General features: G+C 44.6%; 3 protein-coding genes across 7 annotated transcripts; 1 reads left to right on the top strand and 2 right to left on the bottom strand.

Annotated features, from left to right (window-relative positions):
- Positions 1-666: 666 nt before the first annotated feature.
- Positions 667-3,671, top strand: rwdd1 (RWD domain containing 1). Its single transcript, XM_037454578.2, has 7 exons — positions 667-857; positions 1,320-1,385; positions 1,522-1,652; positions 2,360-2,503; positions 2,786-2,918; positions 3,016-3,078; positions 3,332-3,671. The coding sequence occupies exons 1-7, from the start codon at positions 785-787 to the stop codon at positions 3,442-3,444; spliced, it is 723 nt and encodes a 240-aa protein (XP_037310475.2). The 5' UTR covers positions 667-784; the 3' UTR covers positions 3,445-3,671.
- A 1,762-nt stretch (positions 3,672-5,433) lies between these two features.
- Positions 5,434-10,170, bottom strand: LOC119198191 (amine sulfotransferase-like). 2 transcript variants are annotated; one of them, XM_037455115.2, is made up of 8 exons: positions 10,048-10,164; positions 8,972-9,037; positions 8,365-8,518; positions 7,648-7,865; positions 7,128-7,254; positions 6,920-7,014; positions 6,615-6,795; positions 5,434-5,924 (listed from the first exon to the last, which is right to left on the bottom strand). In XM_037455115.2, the coding sequence occupies exons 2-8, from the start codon at positions 8,978-8,980 to the stop codon at positions 5,800-5,802; spliced, it is 909 nt and encodes a 302-aa protein (XP_037311012.1). In that variant the 5' UTR covers positions 8,981-9,037; positions 10,048-10,164; the 3' UTR covers positions 5,434-5,799. The 2 variants fall into 2 exon arrangements, with proteins under 2 accessions (XP_037311012.1, XP_037311013.1); XM_037455116.2 differs by lacking the exon at positions 8,972-9,037 and having other exon boundaries at positions 10,048-10,170.
- Positions 10,171-11,692: 1,522 nt separating this feature from the next.
- Positions 11,693-20,835, bottom strand: zufsp (zinc finger containing ubiquitin peptidase 1). Of its 4 annotated transcripts, none has more exons than XM_037454249.2 (10): positions 20,403-20,835; positions 19,268-19,811; positions 18,296-18,406; positions 18,058-18,167; positions 17,801-17,969; positions 16,446-16,634; positions 14,282-14,447; positions 12,615-12,772; positions 12,120-12,340; positions 11,693-11,905 (listed from the first exon to the last, which is right to left on the bottom strand). In XM_037454249.2, the coding sequence occupies exons 2-10, from the start codon at positions 19,800-19,802 to the stop codon at positions 11,858-11,860; spliced, it is 1,707 nt and encodes a 568-aa protein (XP_037310146.2). In that variant the 5' UTR covers positions 19,803-19,811; positions 20,403-20,835; the 3' UTR covers positions 11,693-11,857. The 4 variants fall into 4 exon arrangements, with proteins under 4 accessions (XP_037310146.2, XP_037310147.2, XP_037310149.2 ...); XM_037454250.2 differs by having other exon boundaries at positions 20,660-20,835; XM_037454252.2 differs by having other exon boundaries at positions 20,684-20,835.
- Positions 20,836-21,291: the final 456 nt, after the last annotated feature.

Raw genomic sequence — 21,291 nt, 5'->3', positions numbered from 1 at the left:
GTTGTAATATGATAATAAGTCAAGACAGTATCAGAGTTGTCACTTTAATTGAAACGAGTATCTTTTATGTTTATTCCTAAAAGTCTTACAGAGTACATTCATTTGTTTACGTAGAGTAGGAACGTTCATGTCAAAGTAATTATTTTCTAAAAACATCTCAGCAAAGCGAGGCCATGGAGAAATGGCAACAGCAGGCGGGTCTATGAAGCAGTTTGGCCAATTGCTGATTAAAGACATAAATGTATGACTAGATCAGCGTCTTCAAATGGATTTCGCCCGTCTCTTGGCCGAAGTTAGCTGGGATTGACTCCGGCGCCCCCCGCCACCCTGTATGAAGGACACGTGGTTTGAAGATGGATGGATGGATGGATATTCCATGGTACCGAGTGCCTGTGGGTCCTGTAGTGCTGACCTTCTCCACTGGGTGGCTCAGCTGCATTCGAGTGAACCAAGTTGTCTGCGCTGGCGCTCGCAGACCTCACCAATGGATCCTAAACGACAGGTGCTGTCGTTGTGACACCGAGGCAGGGGACGAATCCCTAAACAAAACACAAACGGCTTATTATACCCACACCTGTTGTGAATAAAAGCTCAAACAATAGCCTCTCCCTAAAATACAGTTTTTCACAGGTAGGTAACGTTAACTACATACCGGTATCAGACCAAACGGTCCGAACACCGACGTCATCGATCAGCACAGTGGAGCACGCAGCACAGCCAGCGTTAGCTCGAACGTAGCGGTTATGATTTGTCCAACTTCCAGATAACCTGCAGCCTCGCGAAAATGACAGACTACGCCGAAGAGCAGAGGAATGAACTTGAAGCCATAGAGTCCATCTACCCTGACTCTTTTACAGGTGGGAATTTAACCCACCCCCACTTAAGACGGAGAGTCGAAAGCGAGTTAGCTAGCAGGCTTGCGTCAGTTGGCCTCTGACTCGTAACGCAATTTGACTCAAAGATAAATCCAACAATAGCTCGACTACTATTTGCTTTTCCGCCCAGTTGTATATATTCAGTGTGGCTGTACTACACTGCAGCTACATTTCATACGTGCAGCACTGATTTGACACGCTGTTACAGTGGGCCTACAGTGGTTAACTCGTTTAACTAAGTTAAACCAAACTCCATTCAAATGATGTGCAACTGTCCCCACATCGAGTACAATGTGTCTTTATTTATGGCATTGATCGGTGTATTATACGGTCTCTGTGTTCTTGATGTAAAATGCCTAACCCCACATCATTGACTTTTTCCTGTGATGATGCCTGATATGATCTTGTCATCGTATATTACGATTGATCCGCGTGCGTTTGCAGTGCTTTCAGACGACCCCACCAGCTTCACCATCACTGTAACATCAGACGCGGGGCAAAATGGTGAAAGTGAGTATGCCGATGTGTGTGATTGCATAAATGTCAATCTATTGTACGCACAAGAAATCTCACCTTTTGAAGAAGATGAAAGCTTGTCCAAATGTGGTAAACGGTCATTATAAAAGCTCTCTGTTTCTTCCTGCAGTCGTGGAAGCAACCCTTAAGTTCACGTATGTAGAGAAGTACCCGGATGAGCCTCCGCAGTGGGAGATCTTCTCCCAGGAGAACCTGGAGGACAGCGATGTGGAGGACATCCTCACCTTACTGCTGCAGCAGGTCTGTCCATCTGAACCTAAGATGGTCTCTTTAATAGATACTGGTTCCTAGTCACTAGACAGAATAGTATGGGTTTTTTTTGTCTAGACTTGACTATTGTGAGTGGCAACTTTCATAACTGGTTCAGGTTGTCCTGCTTGACATTAAATGGGTATCCTCACAGCCATCCTATTATCATGTCACTATATATATATATATATATATATACACTTACTCACTCACTCCCCGGCCACTTTATTAGGTACACCTGTTCAATTACTTGATAACACAAATTGCTAATCAGCCATCACATGGCTGCAACTCACTGCCTTTAGGCACGTAGACGTGATGAAGACCACTTCAAAGTTCAAACTTCTCACGCACAGCCATCTCTAGGCTTTACAGAGAATGGTCCCAAAAAGATCAAATATCCAGTGAGCAGCAGGTGTGTGTACAAAAAGACCGTGAGAAGCATTTTAAGTTATAAAAATGGTGGCATCTGGCATCCTTTCTTCTCTTTTCACTGTCTATATCAGTGTAGATACATATTGAGATTGATGTGTTTGTGTATATGCATTTAGAAGCTGAGAACGCATTATTAGTTGCTGCTAACTTATTGATGATATTCATGAATAGTGGATAACAACTTTATTCACATGTCGAGTATCTGCTGATCTGTTACCAGGGGAATCCATATCAACAATGTGTTTCATGTGGTTCCTCCACAGGCAGAAGAGAACCTTGGCATGGTGATGATCTTCACTCTGGTGACAGCCGTTCAGGACAAACTCAACGAAATAGTGGATATGATGAAGAACAGACGAGAAGAAGAGAAACGACAGAAAGAGGCCGAGGCAGAGGAAGCAGAGAAGGTACGAACAGGAAGAAATGTACATGTGGCGTTCCTTTAACTCTCCCACATTGAGATGAATCAATATCAAATCCTTCATTTGCACCCTATTTTACTTTTGAGTTGTTTGGGGGATGACGGGTTGAGCCGTGTTTGAACTTGGTGCCGTGTTGAGGGAGAGTTCTGCAGCCGCTCTTTAGTCCCAAACTAGGGTCCAGGTCGAAGAATGAGACCAGTCACCCTGTACGAGTTGAAAGTTGTCAATGACGGCCTAGTGTATAATGAGGTGTGGGTGTTTTGTCAGGTGTTGTTCCATGGCACAGTGGTGACCATTGAAAACTTCCTGACGTGGAAAGCCAAGTTTGAGCTGGAGATGGCTGAGCTGAGGAGTAAAAAACAGAAAGAGGAGGAGCAGGGAGGAAAGCTCAAACTCACAGGTAAACTCAATGTTTTTACTTAAAAGGCTCACTACCGGCCACGTTGGTTCAAAAGAAAATGCATAAAGTAAAGAGATCGTAATCTGCACCTCACCAGGTAAACAGCTGTTTGAGACGGACCACAACCTGGACACGTCAGACATTCAGTTCCTTGAAGAAAGTAAGTGTTTGAACTGCCGCTCTTGTAAAGCTGTAACATAATATTGTTACTATATAATCTATACATCACAGAAAATCAGCTTAGTTCAGAGTGGATCTATTAGAAATTGTTTTGTTTTTAGTCCCAGTTTTATACCAACGAGAAGCTGCGATCGTGACGGACAAAGTGCTGCAGGCTTCAGGAGGGCTTTAGGTGAACCGATGAGTTCCTTCACATCCACTTCTCATAAAGGTCTCTGTTTCTCCCTCCGCAGCTGGGAACAACGTCGAAGTGGATGAGTCACTCTTCCAGGACATTGAGGACTTGGACTTGGATGAGGACGACCCCGACTTTGACCCTTTACAGATGGGGAGTGATGAGGACTGAAACAGGACACCTGCTCCTCACTGGGATTCGACCATCTGACCAGTCACAATAGTTTTGGAAAGACTCTTGGAAGCAATTGGAGAGAATATCCTCCAGAATACAACACTTACACACACACACACACACACACACACACACACTCACACTCACACTCAAACAAGTCTTCATTTCCATGCCTGAACCATTAAATTGAATAACTGAATAAACATATGATTGGACTCTTTGATGCCCTAGTGCACATATGTCATACTCGCGGCCACAGCCAATAGCTATTATTTAGACAGTTTTGCATATTCTGTCACATGTGAAAAATGTTTTAATAATTTGTTCACTTTGCAATCAGCGTAAGAACTATAAATAAGCCACATGTGAGCTCTCCGTGTGGAGTACAATGGAGGGAGCAGGAAGAGTGAGAATTAGAGGAGGCCAAGGAAGAGGACGCGGAGGTGAAGAAGTAGGAGGGACAGCAGAAGTGAGGGGGAGAAGACACCAGGGACAAGGAGGTGAAGTCAGCGGAAGAGGACAAGGAGGAGCAAGAGGAGCACTAGGAGGGGTAAGAGGAAGGGTAAAAAAATGATATCAGAGCTACCATAGTGGACCATGTAATCAACCATGGAATGACCCTGAGGGAAGCTGGCCAAAGGGTTCGGCCTGACTTGAGCCGCTACACTGTAGCAAGCATCATAAGGACATTTGGAAATGAGAATCGGTTAGTACAGTCACTTTGCAGCACTGCCACACTCTAATGACAATCACAACAATACCATACATGTAAAAATACTGACATCGTTACTTACTACAGAATATCTAGGCGTCCAAATGCTGGGGGCAGAGGAAGAATGTTCACTACAGAACAAGAGACCCATATAGTGAACATGGGGATTACAAATAATTCCATAAGGCTACAAGAAATGTAATCACACCACCTTTAAAAAAATACACAATGTGAGTATTTCTATATTATCTGGTGTACTCATACAGAAGAGTCCCTTTTAAAAGAAACAGTGAACGTGTGAAACAACAGCGATATGACTGTGTAGATAAGCTATAGCATCATTGTTACTGGTGTGCTGTGCATGGGCCTGCTGTGATGCATTGAGAGTGATGGAGCTGGAGGAAGAGGCCTGGGGGGTGAGGCAGGTTTTAACCTCACCAAAACAAGGAGACAAGGCAGGAACCTTATTGGACTCGTGCCATAATCAATGTCCCAGGACAACGTCGTGGTAACATAACTATGTGTGCAGCTATAAGTAACAATGTTGTTCATCGTACAGTATTCCAGATGATATTTTCCCCAGTGCCTTGGACTCTAGCACATTGCATGTGAAGAGTGAAATGTGGCTGGACCCAGAGAGATGACACGATGTAGACTGATATTTTTCTTCTCAGTGAAATTACTATTGTGTTTTGATGTGTGTAAATAAAACACCAATACTTGAAGTTTGGATCCCTGTAGGTTTACAAAACCATGACCTCAAAATGATAGAGCAGGCGCTCATTCAGGGAGATTTCTCATCAAGGGCCATCTGCCTTGAGCACCAGCAAGATAAATCCCCCTGTGGAGTCCGGAGCTTGTGGAGGTGTAGCATGATGAACTGATAAAGATTGAGCGGCAATGGGTGGGTAGAGCGATGTGAAAGGGCAGCATGGACGTACTGAAGTACGAGGAGACGATCAGATTTAAGACAGCAACAAATACCCTGATTGACAGCTCCGTACAATGACCGCAGCAAAAGGAATGAGAGGCTGCGTGAGGAGCTCAGGCATCCAAGGCTGTGGTCCTCCAGTCAGAACTTAAAATTATCTATTACTTTTGTCTTTTTTGTCAGTCTACAAGAGGTTGACCAGATACCGGACTGGTATCCAGCAAAGCTTTGCATTTAGTTCGGATTCCAGAACCGTCCCAGGGAATAGGAAACAAAAGTAAAAAACACAGCAAGTGCAAAAAACTTTTGTGCAGTTAACATTTTATTGACTTCTCTCTCCTCTTCCCCCCCCCCCCCCCCCCCATACAGGTTTACAGGAACCAGGCTAGTCTGGTAAAGCTTGGAGTACTATTTTTACATGAGAACTAGACTCACAGCATTTGATCTGTGAAGTCTACCATTTAAAACCAAACAGGTTCTGTCCTCAGTGCTGCTTTGCATAGATATTCAAAAAAAACTAAAATGAATGGGAATCAACACACGTCTGAGATGAAGGGAAACACCGGAAAACTGCAGGGAAGCAGAGCCTCTATCCCCACAGGGACGCTGACGGAAATGAAAGGGGGGGGGGGGGTATTTATTCCTGCAGAGCCGTGTGTTCATGAAGTGGCAACCCTTTACTTCTTAGTGTCACGCGACAGACAACCGATCACACGATGTCTTTGATGTCCCAGATAAAATCCAGAGGAATGCCCTCCATCTCTCTGCGGAAGGTGTCGTCAAACCTCTCGTTCTGGGCCACAGTGAAGTGATTCTTCCAGTCGCCGATGGTGCCTGGTGTCCACAGCATGGACACACCATGGAAGGAAAAAGAAAAAAGGTTGTAGTCATCAGACCTTTAACTGCCGTGTATCATCAGTCCGCCTATTGTCATTACCAGCACCATGTATTAGTCAAACAAATGGTGAAAGCAGTTCAAGAATATTTCACGTTAACATGGTTCATGCAACCCCATTTTACCCCAAGTAAAAAGAAAAAGTCTATTCATGGCTGCATTAAAAAAAGAACACATGCACCATATTCCATTTACAATTAACCATACTTAGTGGCTAAATTATTTTTATCTCAAAACGTAAAGCTACACATCACAACTGCTCATCGGAGGTAGGGGCAATTTGAAATGACTGGGCACGTGCATGGTGCAATAGATATAAATAATAAGTCCATCGGAGGATTTCACATGCAGCGCGAGCGAGGTAACATTAGTGTGTGTGTGTGTGTGTCCCTCTCCGGATAGCTTCAGATGTCCACTTGACAGTTACCCCAATTTCAGCCAAGCCAAAAGTTAGCTGCTCAAACTAGGCTAACATTAGCTAGTGTGTAAGCAGGAGGAGCTGAAGTGTATTTATTAAATTATACATTTTTTAATTTAAATCGTACAAAAGGATAGTTTTAAAAGTCATGTCTCCATTTTATGCGTCTCTCTGTCAGGCTCAATAACAGGGAGTGAAAAGTACCGCTCACCTTTCCTCATGAACATCCCCTTTTGGTGACTGAGCAGGTGACTTGGTACTCGCTCGTAGTTGGCCTGTGGGATCTTCTTCATGTTGTTGAAAGTAGAGTGTTTCACTACGTCGGCCAGCTGCTCGTCGGTCACCTCTGAACCCAGGAACAAGGCGATCCTCTCCACTGCGGAATGCAGGTCCTGAACATGAAAGGCAGCGGCATGAAGGCGCCATTTTCAACAGGCCGATGGGTCGTCACACAGGTCTACAACTTATGACATTACAGTACATTCGTGCACGGGGTGAAATGAATGAGTCTCCTACTTTAATCATCTCCTCGTATGTGAGAAACAGCATGTTTAGATCATCCTTGTGCAGGTACCACATCTTAATGTGCTCAAACCAGCTGGAACCAAATACTGCAAAGGATACGACAGAAACGTTACCACCACATTACAGACGTTCATCTTGAGCCGCACTGGTGACAACGTGCCACAAGCGACGCCATTTTGTGAGTAACAGAAGAACCTGCCATCTCCTCTCATGAATTTCTCAAAGAAGTTGTCGAAGTCCGTTGGCGTTTCCAACATGTTTGCAACCTTATGGAAGTGGAAGTAAGAGACGAGGACATCTTTGGGATTTCTTGCCACGTAGATCACCTAAAAGGGGAACCGCCTGGGTGTCAGTGGTTAGAAGAACCGCTCAAACACTAAATGAATACATAAAAGCCAGTAGATACTTTGTGTGCCTGGTCAACGGGTATCAAGAGGATTTGTGAGTCAGTGTCCAGATAATCTCAGCGCAGAACAAAGGGACCTCTACTCTGTCAGATAAACACTATTTGCCAGTTCAAGATCTTTATGGTCCATTATGTGTGTTATTTTTAACTATATAATTCAGAGGCAGAGGATCTTTTTCCTTTTTTTCCCCCAGATGACATTGAACAGCAACACAGATTTGTCTGCCCATCCAAAGCCACCATGATGCCCAAACATTTTACACACCTGATGCTTTCAAAGTAAATATGTAAAAACAACACTTAGAGAGCTGACCTTTCCTTTCTTCTGGCTCAGCGCTGAAGGCAATAACGAGAACGGCAGATGGCTGACTCTCATCCGTGGCGGCTGAGCCTTGATAAACGCCTCTATGTAGCCCTTCACCTCGATCCAGGGGACCAATTCACCGTTGGAGAATGTGCTGTGCTTGTTGATGGCAGTCAGATCTCCCTTTGCCTCAAGCAGCAGCAGGATCTGTTGCATCCAGATGGTCCCTGCCAAACAGAGCAGACGGGCCTTCTTTGCATCTCCCAAACACAATCATTGGATTACGTGCTCTCTGTTGAAATCGATTTAACGCACAGAATTGAAACGCCCGTCAGCCTGCCTGGTCTGCTGGATTTAATAGAAGAAAGCTGAATAATACAGACCAGTCTATTAACCCGTTTTTCTTACCACAACCAATCTCCCTCCTCATGCCTAAACCTAACCAGCCCGGCGGGTGAAGGCTTGGAGTGCTAGCCAATCAGACACATGCTACAGCTGGTCATGAAAGCACCATTTGCCGTCTGTGATGAATTACGTATTTATGGTGACTCGGCCCTTGGTTGTGCACCTTTAAAGCTTTAAGAAAGGCACATGCTGCAAAATGACAATTAATGATAAAATAAATAATTACCACACTTTATTTTAAAATGCATCATAGCCGTTTAAATCACATGAAATGTAAACAAAGTGTGCACTAAAGGGATCTCCAATCTTCGTTCTCCTCACCTGATTTGGGGTACGTGACGACCAACACGTCAGATTCCTTTATCTCCAAGTTACGAATCATGTCCACCTCATCTGGATCATGAATGCCTTTGATCAGCATGAAGCCTCTGTGTGACATTAGGCCATGATTCTTGCCATCACTTACTTCCATGATCTAAAACAAAATAAGACATTTGGTCTTCATAGCCCCTTTGTGTTCTGTTGCTTGTAAAGCCACAGTGTCTGCAAAAAAGTGTCGTCTATGATGAATCTGAATTATCATTTCATGATATGTTCAGACGTGCAAACTTTCAAACTTATTTTATTAGTGACATTAACGATCATGATGGCGAGGGAGGAAGAGACACACACAGCTAATGTTACCCCCACAGGTTTGAGGTGAAAACGTAATGCATGTTTGTGTAAAACAACAAAAGAAAGGCCCTTTGCAGGTTCTAACAAAAAAAAAGACAAAGGCCTCTAGAAATCGGCCCACAGTGTTACAGCTGAAACGTACAATATGAAAAAGGCCATCATGCAAGTAAACACGTCCCCTGTTCTTAACGTGAAGAGAAACCTCAAAACTCAACGTGACTAATAAATCCATTGTGTGTGTGTGTGGACATACCTCCTGCATCCTGATTGGTGGAGCGGCCGAAGCCGCTAGGCACTGATTGGATGCTCACAGATGTGGCTGCGTCAGAATGCGTTCAATAATATGGAATTTAGTTTTAGGCATTTTGAAATGACACCAAATGTATATGGGATCATTTCAGCGGTAGAATACGTTGAGGTGCGAAAACACCATTTCCAAAACTGTGCAAGTTTACCCTCTACTACATCCCTAAATATTACGCAACATTTAATTGGGACAAACACCAAATTCACCCAACCAGCCTTCGCACATTAACAATACATTTACCAGTCTTCTCTTGCAGTCACAACATTCTCTAATCATCACAACGACGTACAACATCATGCATTAACGTTAGATCTAATCAAAGTACACTTTTTCAAATCAGGTCATTTAGGAAATAACAATCAGATTAGAAATTTCTAAATATTGCGATCTTTAAATGGCACTTAAATCAATCCCATAAACCACAACCTTGAACACACACGAGAATTATTGGTGATTAACATTTTCAGGCATTGGAGGCTGGTTAAAACGACTCTTAAATACTAGGCTACACATAAATGCAAAAACCTTGCGCTTATATTAAGACATTAAATCAACCACTAGTCCTGCCGTTCGTTGTTCCGCCCAAACATTCAATGGTAACAAGGACTCCACATCACAATAATGCTTGGTAAAAAATGGTTTACCAATTTTCTTAGCTAAAAAAAATGTCTTTAAAAAAGGAAGAAGAGCAGCGATGTCTAACGGGTGTTTCAACAGGAGTTGTGAAGCGGATTCGCGCTGCCATGTAGTTTACCACGTTGCCCGTTTGCTGTTTTTTTTTAAACAATCTCACTAAAACGTCCCCAGCGGATTACGATGTTTTTTGTTTGGACTTACACGTTCACGGTATGTTTATGTTCAGATGCGCATTATCTGGTGGATTCAAGAGAAATCGTCTGGAAAGAACACGTTTCACGCTCAAAATCTGAACTGACTTGTGCATGAAACAAATGTTTGTTCTCCTTTTTTTTTTTTTTAAGTTCAAACGTCATAAAGAAACAAGCATGGTGCTCTACGCGTACCTGCTCCGGCGGCTCCGCAGTCTGACGCACGAGCAGCGGCGTCCAGTGCGTGAGGCACGATCCTTCTCCACAACCAGGTGCACGCGCGCTCTGCTTTATCGGCCCCACTGCAGGCGTGCCGCCGGGTCCTCCTTCTTCTCCTCCTCCTCTCTCACACACACACACACACACACACACACACACACACACACACACACACACACACACACACACACACACACACACACACACACACACACACACACACACACACACACACACACACACACACCGTATTCGTTCCCTTCAGGTCAGTAGAGACGCGTCTGGACATTTCCCCTCTTTAGAAAACTCCTCTCCAGGTGCACAGGGACTGAGAGAACAACAGTTCATGTAAGATCCAAAAATACAGTCTGGATGGGACGAAATGTCCTCAAACCTCCCTCACGTCAGAGCTGTCAGTAAAGGTCTGTTCATTCTTTCATTTATTTTCATTAAAGATGCTCATCTCCATTTCCTATCCATTGTTTTAGCGGTTTGTACCTTTGAAAAGGAACAAGACCCCTTTTTTTGAATGAACAGAATACAAATTAAACCAGTAACCAGTGAAAGAAACTCCAATAATCACAACAGCACGAATGAGCAATTGATAGTAGGCTGCGAGAGAAAATAAAAACAATATTTCCAAATGTGTGAACCTTTCATATCAACACAGGAAGCAGGTCCCCGTCATGTTGCTATAGCAACCCCAAACAGACCCACCAAACACCTTATGAAGGCCACCGTAGTTCTCCAACATAATAACATAACATGTCCCATAATGTTGCGCATTTATTTTCACTGGACCGTTGAACTCATCCCCTATTTTCCTACATGATGGTTTCCCCAGATATTTGACAAGCCACCGAGGTCCCCAGTGTAGTGTGTGAAGCCTAAAGAACAAACACAGTGCAATGCGTCAGGTGAAACCAGAATATGCCACCATGGCACGCAAGCAAGGGCTGAACCGCTAACAAAATGCATTTAGCTTGCAAACAAGTTGGATTTCAGCGCGCTGCTTTTAGCACTCGGTGTCTACCAGCTGGGCAGTATGTTAGCCTATAACTTTAGACGCGTTTCCTCTGCTGATGCCTCACATTCTTTGGCCTTTGTGCTACTTCGTTATTGGTCCATTCCTACATGTACTGCAACTTTTTGGACCGGTCATTAGAATTGTTTCTTTGTAGACAGTCAAATATACAATTGAGGAAATAGCCTCTCTGCACCCTTTGCTCTGAAGGCTCTTTTTTATTTAACAATTGTAATCATTTTCTAAAAAGTTACTTTAAATGTTGGTTATTTCAGAAGAGGCAGATGGTCCTCCATAAAAAAACGACAAAAATCCCAGAGCGGCTGTCTAACCACCTGCTTCATTTGTCCTGAGATGACTTACCGCGCCTCGGTTCAACCCACAAGCGACCGCATCCAGATTCTTGTGTGACTTCTACAAACAGATGGCTGCTGCGAGATGATTTAGCTGTGCCTAATGATGACATTAAATATTTGCGGTTTTACATTTGGACTAAGAGATTCTCAGATGGACTTTGTCTTGTTAGGGAGGGTTCTTCTAAGGACAGCCAGATTAGTTGCGCACCACTTCCTCGCGAACATTAACGACTATAACTACAAATAACTGGACAGCACGGAGCAGCACAGGGTTTATTAAAAAAACTTTTAAAATTGCGCAATATGGAACATATTATAGAATGACTACGTTAAATAGTTCAAGAGCAGAAAATGAACGCATGTTCACAATAAAAACAAACAACTTGAAGAAGAAGTGTGCTCCTCTTCACGGGATGCGTTCAGCACATAATGTCCTGGATTTAGAGATGCTGATCTGTAGAAGAAAAAAAAGATACAGGAAATAAGAACATTCTATTTGACGGCAATTCAAAGTGTGCACTTTAAACTTGTATATCACGACTGTAAAGATCTCCAGATTGGTTTTGTTTGATGAATGTTTGAATCCCGTTCAGTCAAAAGTTTAGTTCTAAACCTTAACCACACGCACGCACGCACACACACACACACGCACACACACACACACACACCTGTTTCTCCTCGGCGGACATCACGCCCTGCACAGCCACCACTTGGTACTGTCTGTGCTTCAGGCTGCCGGGGAACCTCCTGACTCGGCGGACGGCGGGCGCGACGGTGTCCGCGCTCAGCAGCTTCCTGGTGTCTGAGGCCGAGGAGCTGGGATCAAGAAGCAGGAGGCACAGGCTCCCGTTCCTCTTCTGCTCCAAGCCCACGATAGAGCGGCTGTGACCTGCGGGAGGACCAAGGGGCGTTTGTCAACGCGGTCAACATGTTTGGCTGCACTTGAAGGTGGTGTGAAAAGTCGTGGGGGGGAGGGGGGCGGGGGTCAGCCTCCCTATTCATGAATGCATACGCGAGGATTCACTGACGTATTCAGGGATTTATTTACAACTGGCTCCGGCCTAAAAACATTAAGTAGTCAAAGAAGCATGCACATGCAACTGTATTGAGAACAACTATATAGTGAGATGAATGACTATAGCGGGTCACAGGCTGCTGTGTACCTTGGTGCTGAAGGTAAAGCGGGGGCAGGGAAGTGCTGATTAGTCTGGGCGGCAGCCGGGGGCTCCCGCAAGACAGGAAGTACTGCTTCACCCACTCAAACAGCCGGGGGTGAGTGTCCGCTGGGCCTGTCGGCTTGTGAAAGTCGATGATGCGGGCACTGGAAACAAAATACAAGCGTGGGTGTAAGATCAAACTGATACAAGATTTCAAAAAGTTAATAGGCTGCTTTTCAAATGGGACGGGACTGAGAGTGTGCAGCTGGTGGTTTTCACTCGTCCTGGCACACTCCGCTTCCTTATTCAGCTTGGCCGACACTGAGGTTCGCCGAGGGGTCTTTGGAAGAAGCTGCATCAGGGACGACTGAAGCAAAAGTGTAGAGTGCGTTTGGGGAGGGTACGGAGAACGACTTTTGATTGGCCTCACGAAAGATCTGGCAAACTGTTAAGACGAGAGGCGGCTGACCCTCACCGGGTGTATAATCATGTGGTGAGAAGAGCTCCTTCAGGAATTTCCTCAAAGTAAGCCACACATCCTTCGGGGAGGATGGAGAGTTTGAGGGAGTATGGAATACCGGTAACTGCTACGAGTTATCTGGCCACATCAGATCATAAAGCCCTCAGAGGCATATTTGAATAACATTGAATTTGATCATATTGCCAGACTGAGGGCTTTGTCCGTATTAACGGCAGGAGGTTATGGCTGTTGGGGGGGGGGGGGGGTTGTCCTTTGTCAGCTTCTGTTTGGGATTGGTGTATCTGGGGGTCTTGTTCTCCAATGAAAAAGATCGGCAGAGAGATTGGTGCAGTGTCTGTTGAGGTCAACAGGGACGTTGGCCAGAAGTCAAAGCTTTTAAAACTACCAGTCTATCGGTATTCCAACCCTCAACTGTGGTCATGAGAGAGTACGAGTGAGAATCCATGCGACATTGCACATTTTTACTGTTACAGCAGGTTAGAGTCAAAACAGATAAGGAGCAAAAAAGCTCGTAGGAGTAAAACTTCCCCGTTTTAGCGTAAATACTCAAATGCATCTTGATATTGTTGCAAAAGAATCTTCCAACACATGTAGTGCAGTTAGTGATTTAGTATGTTAGATGATTTATGGTGATGTAAGTCAAATACTTTACATATAAACATCCTGTCACAGTGTAATGTTAAAACATGGCCGTTCTTTCTCCCAAATTCCTCCGCAAAGAGGTTTTTATGGGAGTTTTATCTCCTGTCAGCTATTAGATGAGCAACTGAATGCAAGACATGAGTATCTTGAGTATTACACATGAACCGTGTAAAACTTCTTGAAGAACTGTGATCTTTTATGTTAAGCGTACTAGTTATAAGATGAAGGCAAACTATGCATGGTATGTTGTATTCACTCATTGAGGCATAAAGCCAAATGTATCTACATTGATTTGAAATTTAAGCCAGTTGACTGTCTTGATTTATCATAGTGTGATCTTCCTCGAGGGCCCTCAACCCCCCAACAATGACTGTAGGGTGAGAATGTTTGTATGTATTTGTCTAGTTTTGAGCCTTCACCTTCCGACCCCCCAGTCCCAACACAAAAGGGAACTAGTTCACCTCCCGTGGGGTCCCGGCAGGAAGCCAGCCGATATGGATCTCCCTGATGCAGCACGAGGTTGTGTGCTTAAACTAGTTTTCATGCTCACCTTATTCCCAGAGAGGTGAGGAGGGTGTAGATCTCTGTGGCTCCGATCCAGGCTCGCGTTCCCTGGAGCCGCCGGTTGAAGTGGGACGCTCCGTGCGGATCCAGCCCCTCCCTCCACGCCTCCTCGATCATACTCTGCACCCGAGGGATGCTCGGCGCTGCGTTCTCTGGTGGAGGAGGGAAGAACTGGCGTGAGTGCGGGTCGGTTGATGCAACTGGTTGTTTCATTTGTTTGTTTATCTGTAGTAAATTTCTATTAATACACTTAACACTGACTAACAGCGGGTGATGTCACGCCAAGATAGTTCCCTGGGGGCTATTGTACAAAAGTAGAATAAAGAAATCGAGGATAACTGAAAAAGCGCAGATTAAAATAGTGTGATCTGCTCATCAATCGGTTGCACGGTTGCCGACCCGGGAGGGGAAGGGGGAGCCAAGTCCACCCAGGTGTACATAGCTGAGATAGGTGAGCGTCCACGGTATCGATCACAGATGTACTGATGCAGAAATTAGAAAAAGACGTGCATGGCATGTCTTTCACCCGCTGAGCAGCAACTAATAATGGAAACAGAAATGATGGGGGTGAAGCATATAATAGAAAAACAGCAGCTGTAATTAAACAATCGCTGACCGACTACAAAATATCTACTTACTAGGAAAGTTGTAGACTGTCTTAATATGCTTGTTTTGTGTGTTGGTTTTATTGCTGTTGCTGTGTTTATGTGATAAATGTGCTTCTTTAAAGAGTAGCCTACCATGTAAAGCACTATATAAATAAAATGTATTATTATTTAGCCTACTTTGCCTTAAAAGTGAGCAGAGGGAATTAACGTTCCTCTGGAAATTTACACTAAAGACTCATTTCAAGCACCAGACTTCACCCCAGCTGAGGAATTGGCCCTTGTTTTAAACCAAGGAAGGCTTGTGATGGAAGGGACTCGGGGGGGGGACAGCTACCGACTCTGTTCCACCTGCAGAAACTGGATTCTTCATTTTCCAGTACTGCACATCAAACAAAATCAGCCATTTATTCGGGCATTTGTGGAAATCCTCTTTGATGTAACACATTCTTCTGTCACCAGGGAAGGTAATAAAGATGTGTGCCAAGGACTTCAGTGCCAAACATTTAGTGTTAATTGACACACCCCAAGCTTAATGAATGTGAAGGGCTTTACCCTGCTAACTAAACATAAGAGTTTGCCCTGAAATTATGTTGTTTCTAGACAGCAACAGAAAACTACTGATAATGCAATCTACTGCTGGATTATAGCTGAGTTGGACCTCTGCAACTACGACCCTGTATTTAGTGTCCAATGTTTACACAAGAGGCCTTCGGTATTGGCTCCTGCTCGGACTCTTGCTCCTCACTGATTTCTTGAGGTTGGCAGAGACGAGAGAACGACTCGTACTTTTCAGTCAGTTGAAAATAGATGAGACCAAAATTGAACTTTTTGGCATCTATGCAAAATGTTGTGTGGAAGAAAACCCAGCATTGCCTATTACCCTGAGAAATCATCAGTAAAATATGGGAGCGGTAGCATTATGCTGTGGGGGTGCTTCTCTTCAGCAGCTACAGGGAAACTAGTCAGAATTGAGGGAACGATGAAAGGAACCAAAGACAGGGCAATCCTTGAAGAAAGTATGATGCAGAGACTTGAGACTGGGGCAGAGACATACAAACATACAACCAGAGCCACAATGGAATGGTTTAGATCAAATCATGTTAATGTCTTAAAATGGCCCATATCTCTCGTTGTTACTCCTATTGTTTATTAAATTCCTTTTTTACCATATAATATGCCTTGAGTCCCTTTTAAAGTGCTATACAAATAAAATGCATTATGAATATTTTGAAAGAACTACCAGCAGATATTATCTAACAGCTATTTACCTAAACCTCACAAACAAATTAGGAATTCAATGAAAAGGGCCAATACTCGAGACCTTCACTAATATATTTTAAGTAAAGCGTCCCCCCCCTTTTCCTGACATGCCGCTGTTATAAGTGAGTGTTGATGTCAACTCAAAACTTCCTTCATGTTTACCAGTATAATGTCCATTTCCAAAGCATTGAACACTAGAGCAACCAGCCCTGATTTTGATGACTCATAAAGGAAAGATGATTGGTGGTGCTTTCAGGTGAGATATGCGATGTGATGGTGCACCTTGTATGAGGGGGGCATATGCCTCTATTGCGTGCAGAGATGAGAGGAGCATCTGGAGGTTTCTGTATCCACAGCCCCAGCCTCGATCCCCCGCTGAGGAGCAGTAGTGGTCAGTGGCAGCACTCAGCCACACGTGAACATGGTCCTTGCAGTTGGTCTGGTAGTATTCATGCAACGCTCTGACCACACCTAGACACAGAGGAAACAAGTTGAGCTGGATTCCTTCCAGCATTGTTCCGGACACACAGCTAAACCAGCAGCCATCCCATCTCACTGATCAATATGCATTAAAAAGTGCTGAAAACTAAAACACCCATAAAAATGTCAGCCAAATCGTTCTCTTTTCCCTTTCAAATCTGCATCGGATATTCAATGTTGTCCCCAACCTTGGCTCCACTGAGGCTCAGTTTCAGGTCCACCTCTTTTTTATTTTGTCTAAATCCAATATAGATGGTAATTCCATCCAAAAATGTCCAGTAAATATGTGACCAGAGAAATTATACCAAGGAAAGTCTCTTATATGTCCAGGCAGGGGCGGATGGTGTATAGGGGCAATTTGGGCAACGCCCCACCAACTGGGAGAAAGAGGGGGGAGTTCAACAAATTCTATCACAGCAAAAGTAGTTTTCAGTGTTCTAGACATATTATCTGTCATTGTCCAATCAGATTCGTCAGATTCAGGTCACGTTTCAAATGGTCACACGCGCCCGCCGCGAGTCCCGCCTCTCTCGGGGCGAATTCATTGACGTGGAAAATTGCCCAAGTATTCTCCCGTTGACTCTCATGTTAAAACTTTTTTTTCCTCGAAAATCGAGCCTTCAATGCATTTTCAATGAGGATTTGGGGATCGTCATACGTAACTGAGAAAAGAGAGCGAGGGGGATGGGGATATTTTCGATCAAGTAGCTACTTTCATGATGAGTGAAGTTACCAACACAATAGATTGGCCGTAACACACTCACCCATTTTAGAATCACATTCTGTTAACTTGTTGGAATGTTAACTAGTGTATAAGTCCCAATTTCTATTGATGTATTTGCAATTAATCTTGCTCAATTCTACAAGGCAAATCAATTAAGTTAAAACTTTGTCTTTGGCCCCATTTGCCTTTGTAAGAAAATGTTCTATTTTGTCTTTATTATTCTGTCAGAATGCACCAGAATGCTTCGTTTGTATGTGAAAAAAAAAAACTTTATTTAGCCCTCTCTACAATAAAATTCACCAGCCGCCACTGTGTCCAGGTGCTGAGAGTAGCTGCCCATGTTTTTGGAACAGATGTCTGAAGTAACTATCCCTACGAGTGTGTTCCTGTGAACCAGCGGTGTGTGCACTTTTGTGATTGAAGAACAAGATACCCGTAGTTCTGGTTGTGCCATCATCAACCCCTGAGGCCAGAGACTCCATCATCTCTGCCCTCTTACAGTGGAACTCGCCAGGGGCCATCCGACCCCTGGCCACAGCCCTCTCCATGGCCCTCTCGGTCTGCCTGCTGTAGCCCCCGCTGCCGTCCAGACCAAACTGCCTCTGCACAAACAACATATCCCACAGGTGGATCAACATCCCCCGTCCCAACGGTCCACACAGCATGTGTGCTCTTGTGTAGAATCCAGACCTGCAGCTTCTTAAACTCTTCTCTCTCCCGCTGAGTCTCCTCCAGCCTCCTCCTCTGCTCCTCCTCCCGCTGCAGCTCTCTGGCCAGCTTCAGGTCAGAGCCGGGGCTCCCTGCAGACGCACGGTTCAACCAAACGGCGTAGAGCGATTGAGATTGATACGATCGTACGGATACCTTTGGCACAGTGTTTGGTACACTTGGAGGGACATATGCAGCAGGGATAGGAACATGTGCCCACCTGCAGAGTTCACAGAAGCTCCGTGGTCTAAATGCAGCTCCACGTGTTCCTGCAGAGTGAAGCTGTCCCTGCAGACGACAGGGCACATGGGGCACTCAAATCTCTGCTCTCCTACAAAACAGATGCAAAAGCGCATGTGAGTTTTAAACATTTCCTATGTGAGGGTTGACAACATGTATCTGGTACAGTCTGTGTTGTCTAATTCTGGAAACATATGGGTTTGAACATTTGTAGGTGAACTGCTTTTTTGTCAAGTTATTTTTTTTTTCTTTACTTCAAACCATGATGAGGAATTGAATGGCAAATTGCTGTGTCCTGTGTAATATAGATGTGTTTTTTAGATGTTCCATAACCATTGTTGTGGCTCTGCTGTAATGTAATTTGGTTCGGTCAAAGATGACCAGCAGGTGTCGCCATCTCACCACTAGGGGGGTGTCTGTGCATCTACATGCGTGTCAGAAGAAGAACGGCTGACGGGAGGCTGTTCTTTGACACGCCAAACATGAGAATACACAGGCTTCTCTAGAACAGTCAAACACATAGGTTAGCTTGTTAGGCTAATGCTAATAACACTATTTACGACAGAACAATGACTTTTTAATCTATAATTGCCGTTGACTAAGTTCTACCAAACACTGTCAATCTTGACAATCACTTGCAAGGGCTTTGTCATGAGTCCTGCTCTGTCTATGGACACCCTCACCCCAAGGGCCCTATATCAACATAGGTATCTGTGACCCCTAAATGATTAAATAACACTAGCTGACCGAATGACCCAAGAAAATGTTGCAGACATGGTAGCAAAGACACAACTCTAAGTGACAGAAGGCTTGCCTTCGGCTGATGATGCAGCTCCACGTGCCCCTGCACACATGGGGGCAGGAGAACACCTTCTCTGTGACCAATACAGGACTAATCAGGTCAACTGTCACTTTAAAGTTTAAAATACATTTTGAAAAGACCAAAGATCACCTTCTCCTGGTGAGGTCAGACGCGTCTGTTTGGCTTCTCTGTGCACGGCTTTAACCTCATCTTTGTCCTCATCGCGGTGCCTGACAAGCTCACGCCGTGTTTTAGGGCTCCGTGTTGGAGTGACGGGTGCGGCCTCCCCAGTGGATGAGACTCCACCTCCTGGTGTACTATTGTGTTCGGGCCGCAGTGAGTCTCTGGTGACACGAGTGGCGTCGCTGGGTGCTGCTTCACCAGCTGTGTCACAACTGTCCCCAGCCGTGCAGGACTGAGGCATTCTGGGCTTTTTGCTCTTGGTTACGGCGCCGTTCGTCCGGGCTGAGCATCCCGGAGTTGATGCGAATGGGGCCGAATCCCGGACTCTGTGCGGTTCCTCTGGATGCGCCGAGCTGATGTGGAAGCACAGTTCGTCGTAGGACACACCAGACAGGGGACAGAGGGGACAGTGCGCGTCAGTTTCAACATGGCTGAGAAGGAGATGAGTCTTCATGTCCTCTTCCAACATAACGTCCTCTCCGCAGATTTCACAGGTCAGCATGGCTGCAACCTAAACACACACACATTAATACATTTCAGTGTCAGAAACACTGAGTAGGTAGGGAAAAGTTCCAGGTTGTGATAGTTGGTAAAGGCACAGCATAAAATAAGTATTACACTTATTAAAATAAAATATAACCAGCCGATAAAACACAAGACCATGTGTATATTTGCTAAAGAAAGGTAACACTAAAAAAATAATCGGAATCAATTATTTGTATCAACCGATACAGCCTGTAAGGCCGATCATATTTCAGAACTCCGAACTGGAAATGAAGGACAAATAACTTAATATTGACGGGCTGAATGTATGTATATGCCGAAATAAAATACAGTACAAGGTTTTAACAACGAGTGAAACGTTTGCCATGATCTGGACCATCGGAAATGAGCAGGTTTTCGGAATGGAACCGTACAAGAAACACTATCGGTGCCAGCACACAAAAAGGTGTACATTGTTGTCACCGCCATTCATTCACCGTCATGACGTTACGTCACACCGTGCACGCAAAGGGCGGACGCTGGTAACGGCTGGTACTTTCACGTGCGCTACGTCCGGAGTCACGTGTTGTTGTATACGTGGTTGGAAAAATGTACTCACGGTGGATGCGATGAACTCAACGAGTTACATGTATGTATGTATGGCTGGCCTTCTTTCACATTAGCAACCACGCGCAACTTCAGGCTCACGGCGGCGTGCTACCAAAATACTTCCGGCATAAACTTTCACAATAAAATGATTGCGAACGAGACCAAAGCCCATTTCTAGGTCATTGCTTGGTTCATCTACAGCGGTGCTTTTAACTGAGATGTAGCCTAGAGATGTTTCCTGTAGCACAATCTGGGTTTCATCAGTACCCAAATCCAGAAGATGATCTTCACCGTGGTCTCTTTCCTCACAAGTAGGAGTCAACATAAAGGTCTCCTTCTTTGGTTCAAGCTGCTGGTCAGAGAGAACATTTCTGCTTGGTTACCGATGAAATAATTACAGGCGCTTCCACAACACCGAGCAACGTCTGGGTGTCACACTACAAAGTTCCGACTGGAAACCCAAGTCACATTAAGGTTCCGCTTGCTTTTATTTTATTTTTCTTCTTCTGGATTAAACGTTTGAGTGATTGTGGCGAGCACGGTCGTCCCCCCATCAGAGGATTGACGGGTTGATCCCTGCTCCTGCCGACCTGGATGAGTTAAGATGCTTAACCCCAACATTGCTCCTGTAGCTATGACAACAGTGTTTGAATGTTATGACTGATGGGCAGATGGCTCTGTGTATGGGGGCTCCTATCATCAGTGTATGAATGTGGGTGAATGGGTGAATGAACATGACATGAAGCGCTTTGTGTGGTCAGAAGACTAGAAAAGCGCTATACAAGTACAGTCCATTTACCATTTATATTTTGGCGTAGTGAAGTGTCGTTCGTCCCCTCAAATTTGTTCATTTGGTCGTTGCCGCGCATCGGGACAGTTGCATAGTTGCATACCCCAGA

The sequence above is a fragment of the Pungitius pungitius genome, chromosome 11 (genome assembly GCF_949316345.1).
Source record: "Pungitius pungitius chromosome 11, fPunPun2.1, whole genome shotgun sequence".
Lineage (NCBI taxonomy): Eukaryota > Metazoa > Chordata > Actinopteri > Perciformes > Gasterosteidae > Pungitius > Pungitius pungitius.
This window is presented reverse-complemented; position numbering and strand designations above follow the sequence as displayed.

Bases quoted from the DNA above. Each gene is read 5' to 3' on its own strand.
- rwdd1 (XM_037454578.2), top strand. From the start codon at position 785: ATGACAGACTACGCCGAAGAGCAGAGGAATGAACTTGAAGCCATAGAG. The intron at 2,504-2,785 runs GTACGAACAGGA...GTGTTTTGTCAG, and splicing joins AGGCAGAGGAAGCAGAGAAG to GTGTTGTTCCATGGCACAGT. The intron at 2,919-3,015 runs GTAAACTCAATG...GCACCTCACCAG, and splicing joins AGGAAAGCTCAAACTCACAG to GTAAACAGCTGTTTGAGACG.
- LOC119198191 (XM_037455115.2), bottom strand. The intron at 7,866-8,364 runs GTGAGGAGAACG...TCTGTTTGGCAG, and splicing joins CGTCACGTACCCCAAATCAG to GGACCATCTGGATGCAACAG. The intron at 7,015-7,127 runs GCAGGTTCTTCT...TATCCTTTGCAG, and splicing joins GAAATTCATGAGAGGAGATG to TATTTGGTTCCAGCTGGTTT.
- zufsp (XM_037454249.2), bottom strand. From the start codon at position 19,802: ATGCTGACCTGTGAAATCTGCGGAGAGGACGTTATGTTGGAAGAGGAC. The intron at 12,773-14,281 runs GTGAGCATGAAA...TTTTGTTTCCAG, and splicing joins CTCACCTCTCTGGGAATAAG to TGCCCGCATCATCGACTTTC. The intron at 11,906-12,119 runs GTGTGTGTGTGT...TTTCTTCTACAG, and splicing joins TGTCCGCCGAGGAGAAACAG to ATCAGCATCTCTAAATCCAG.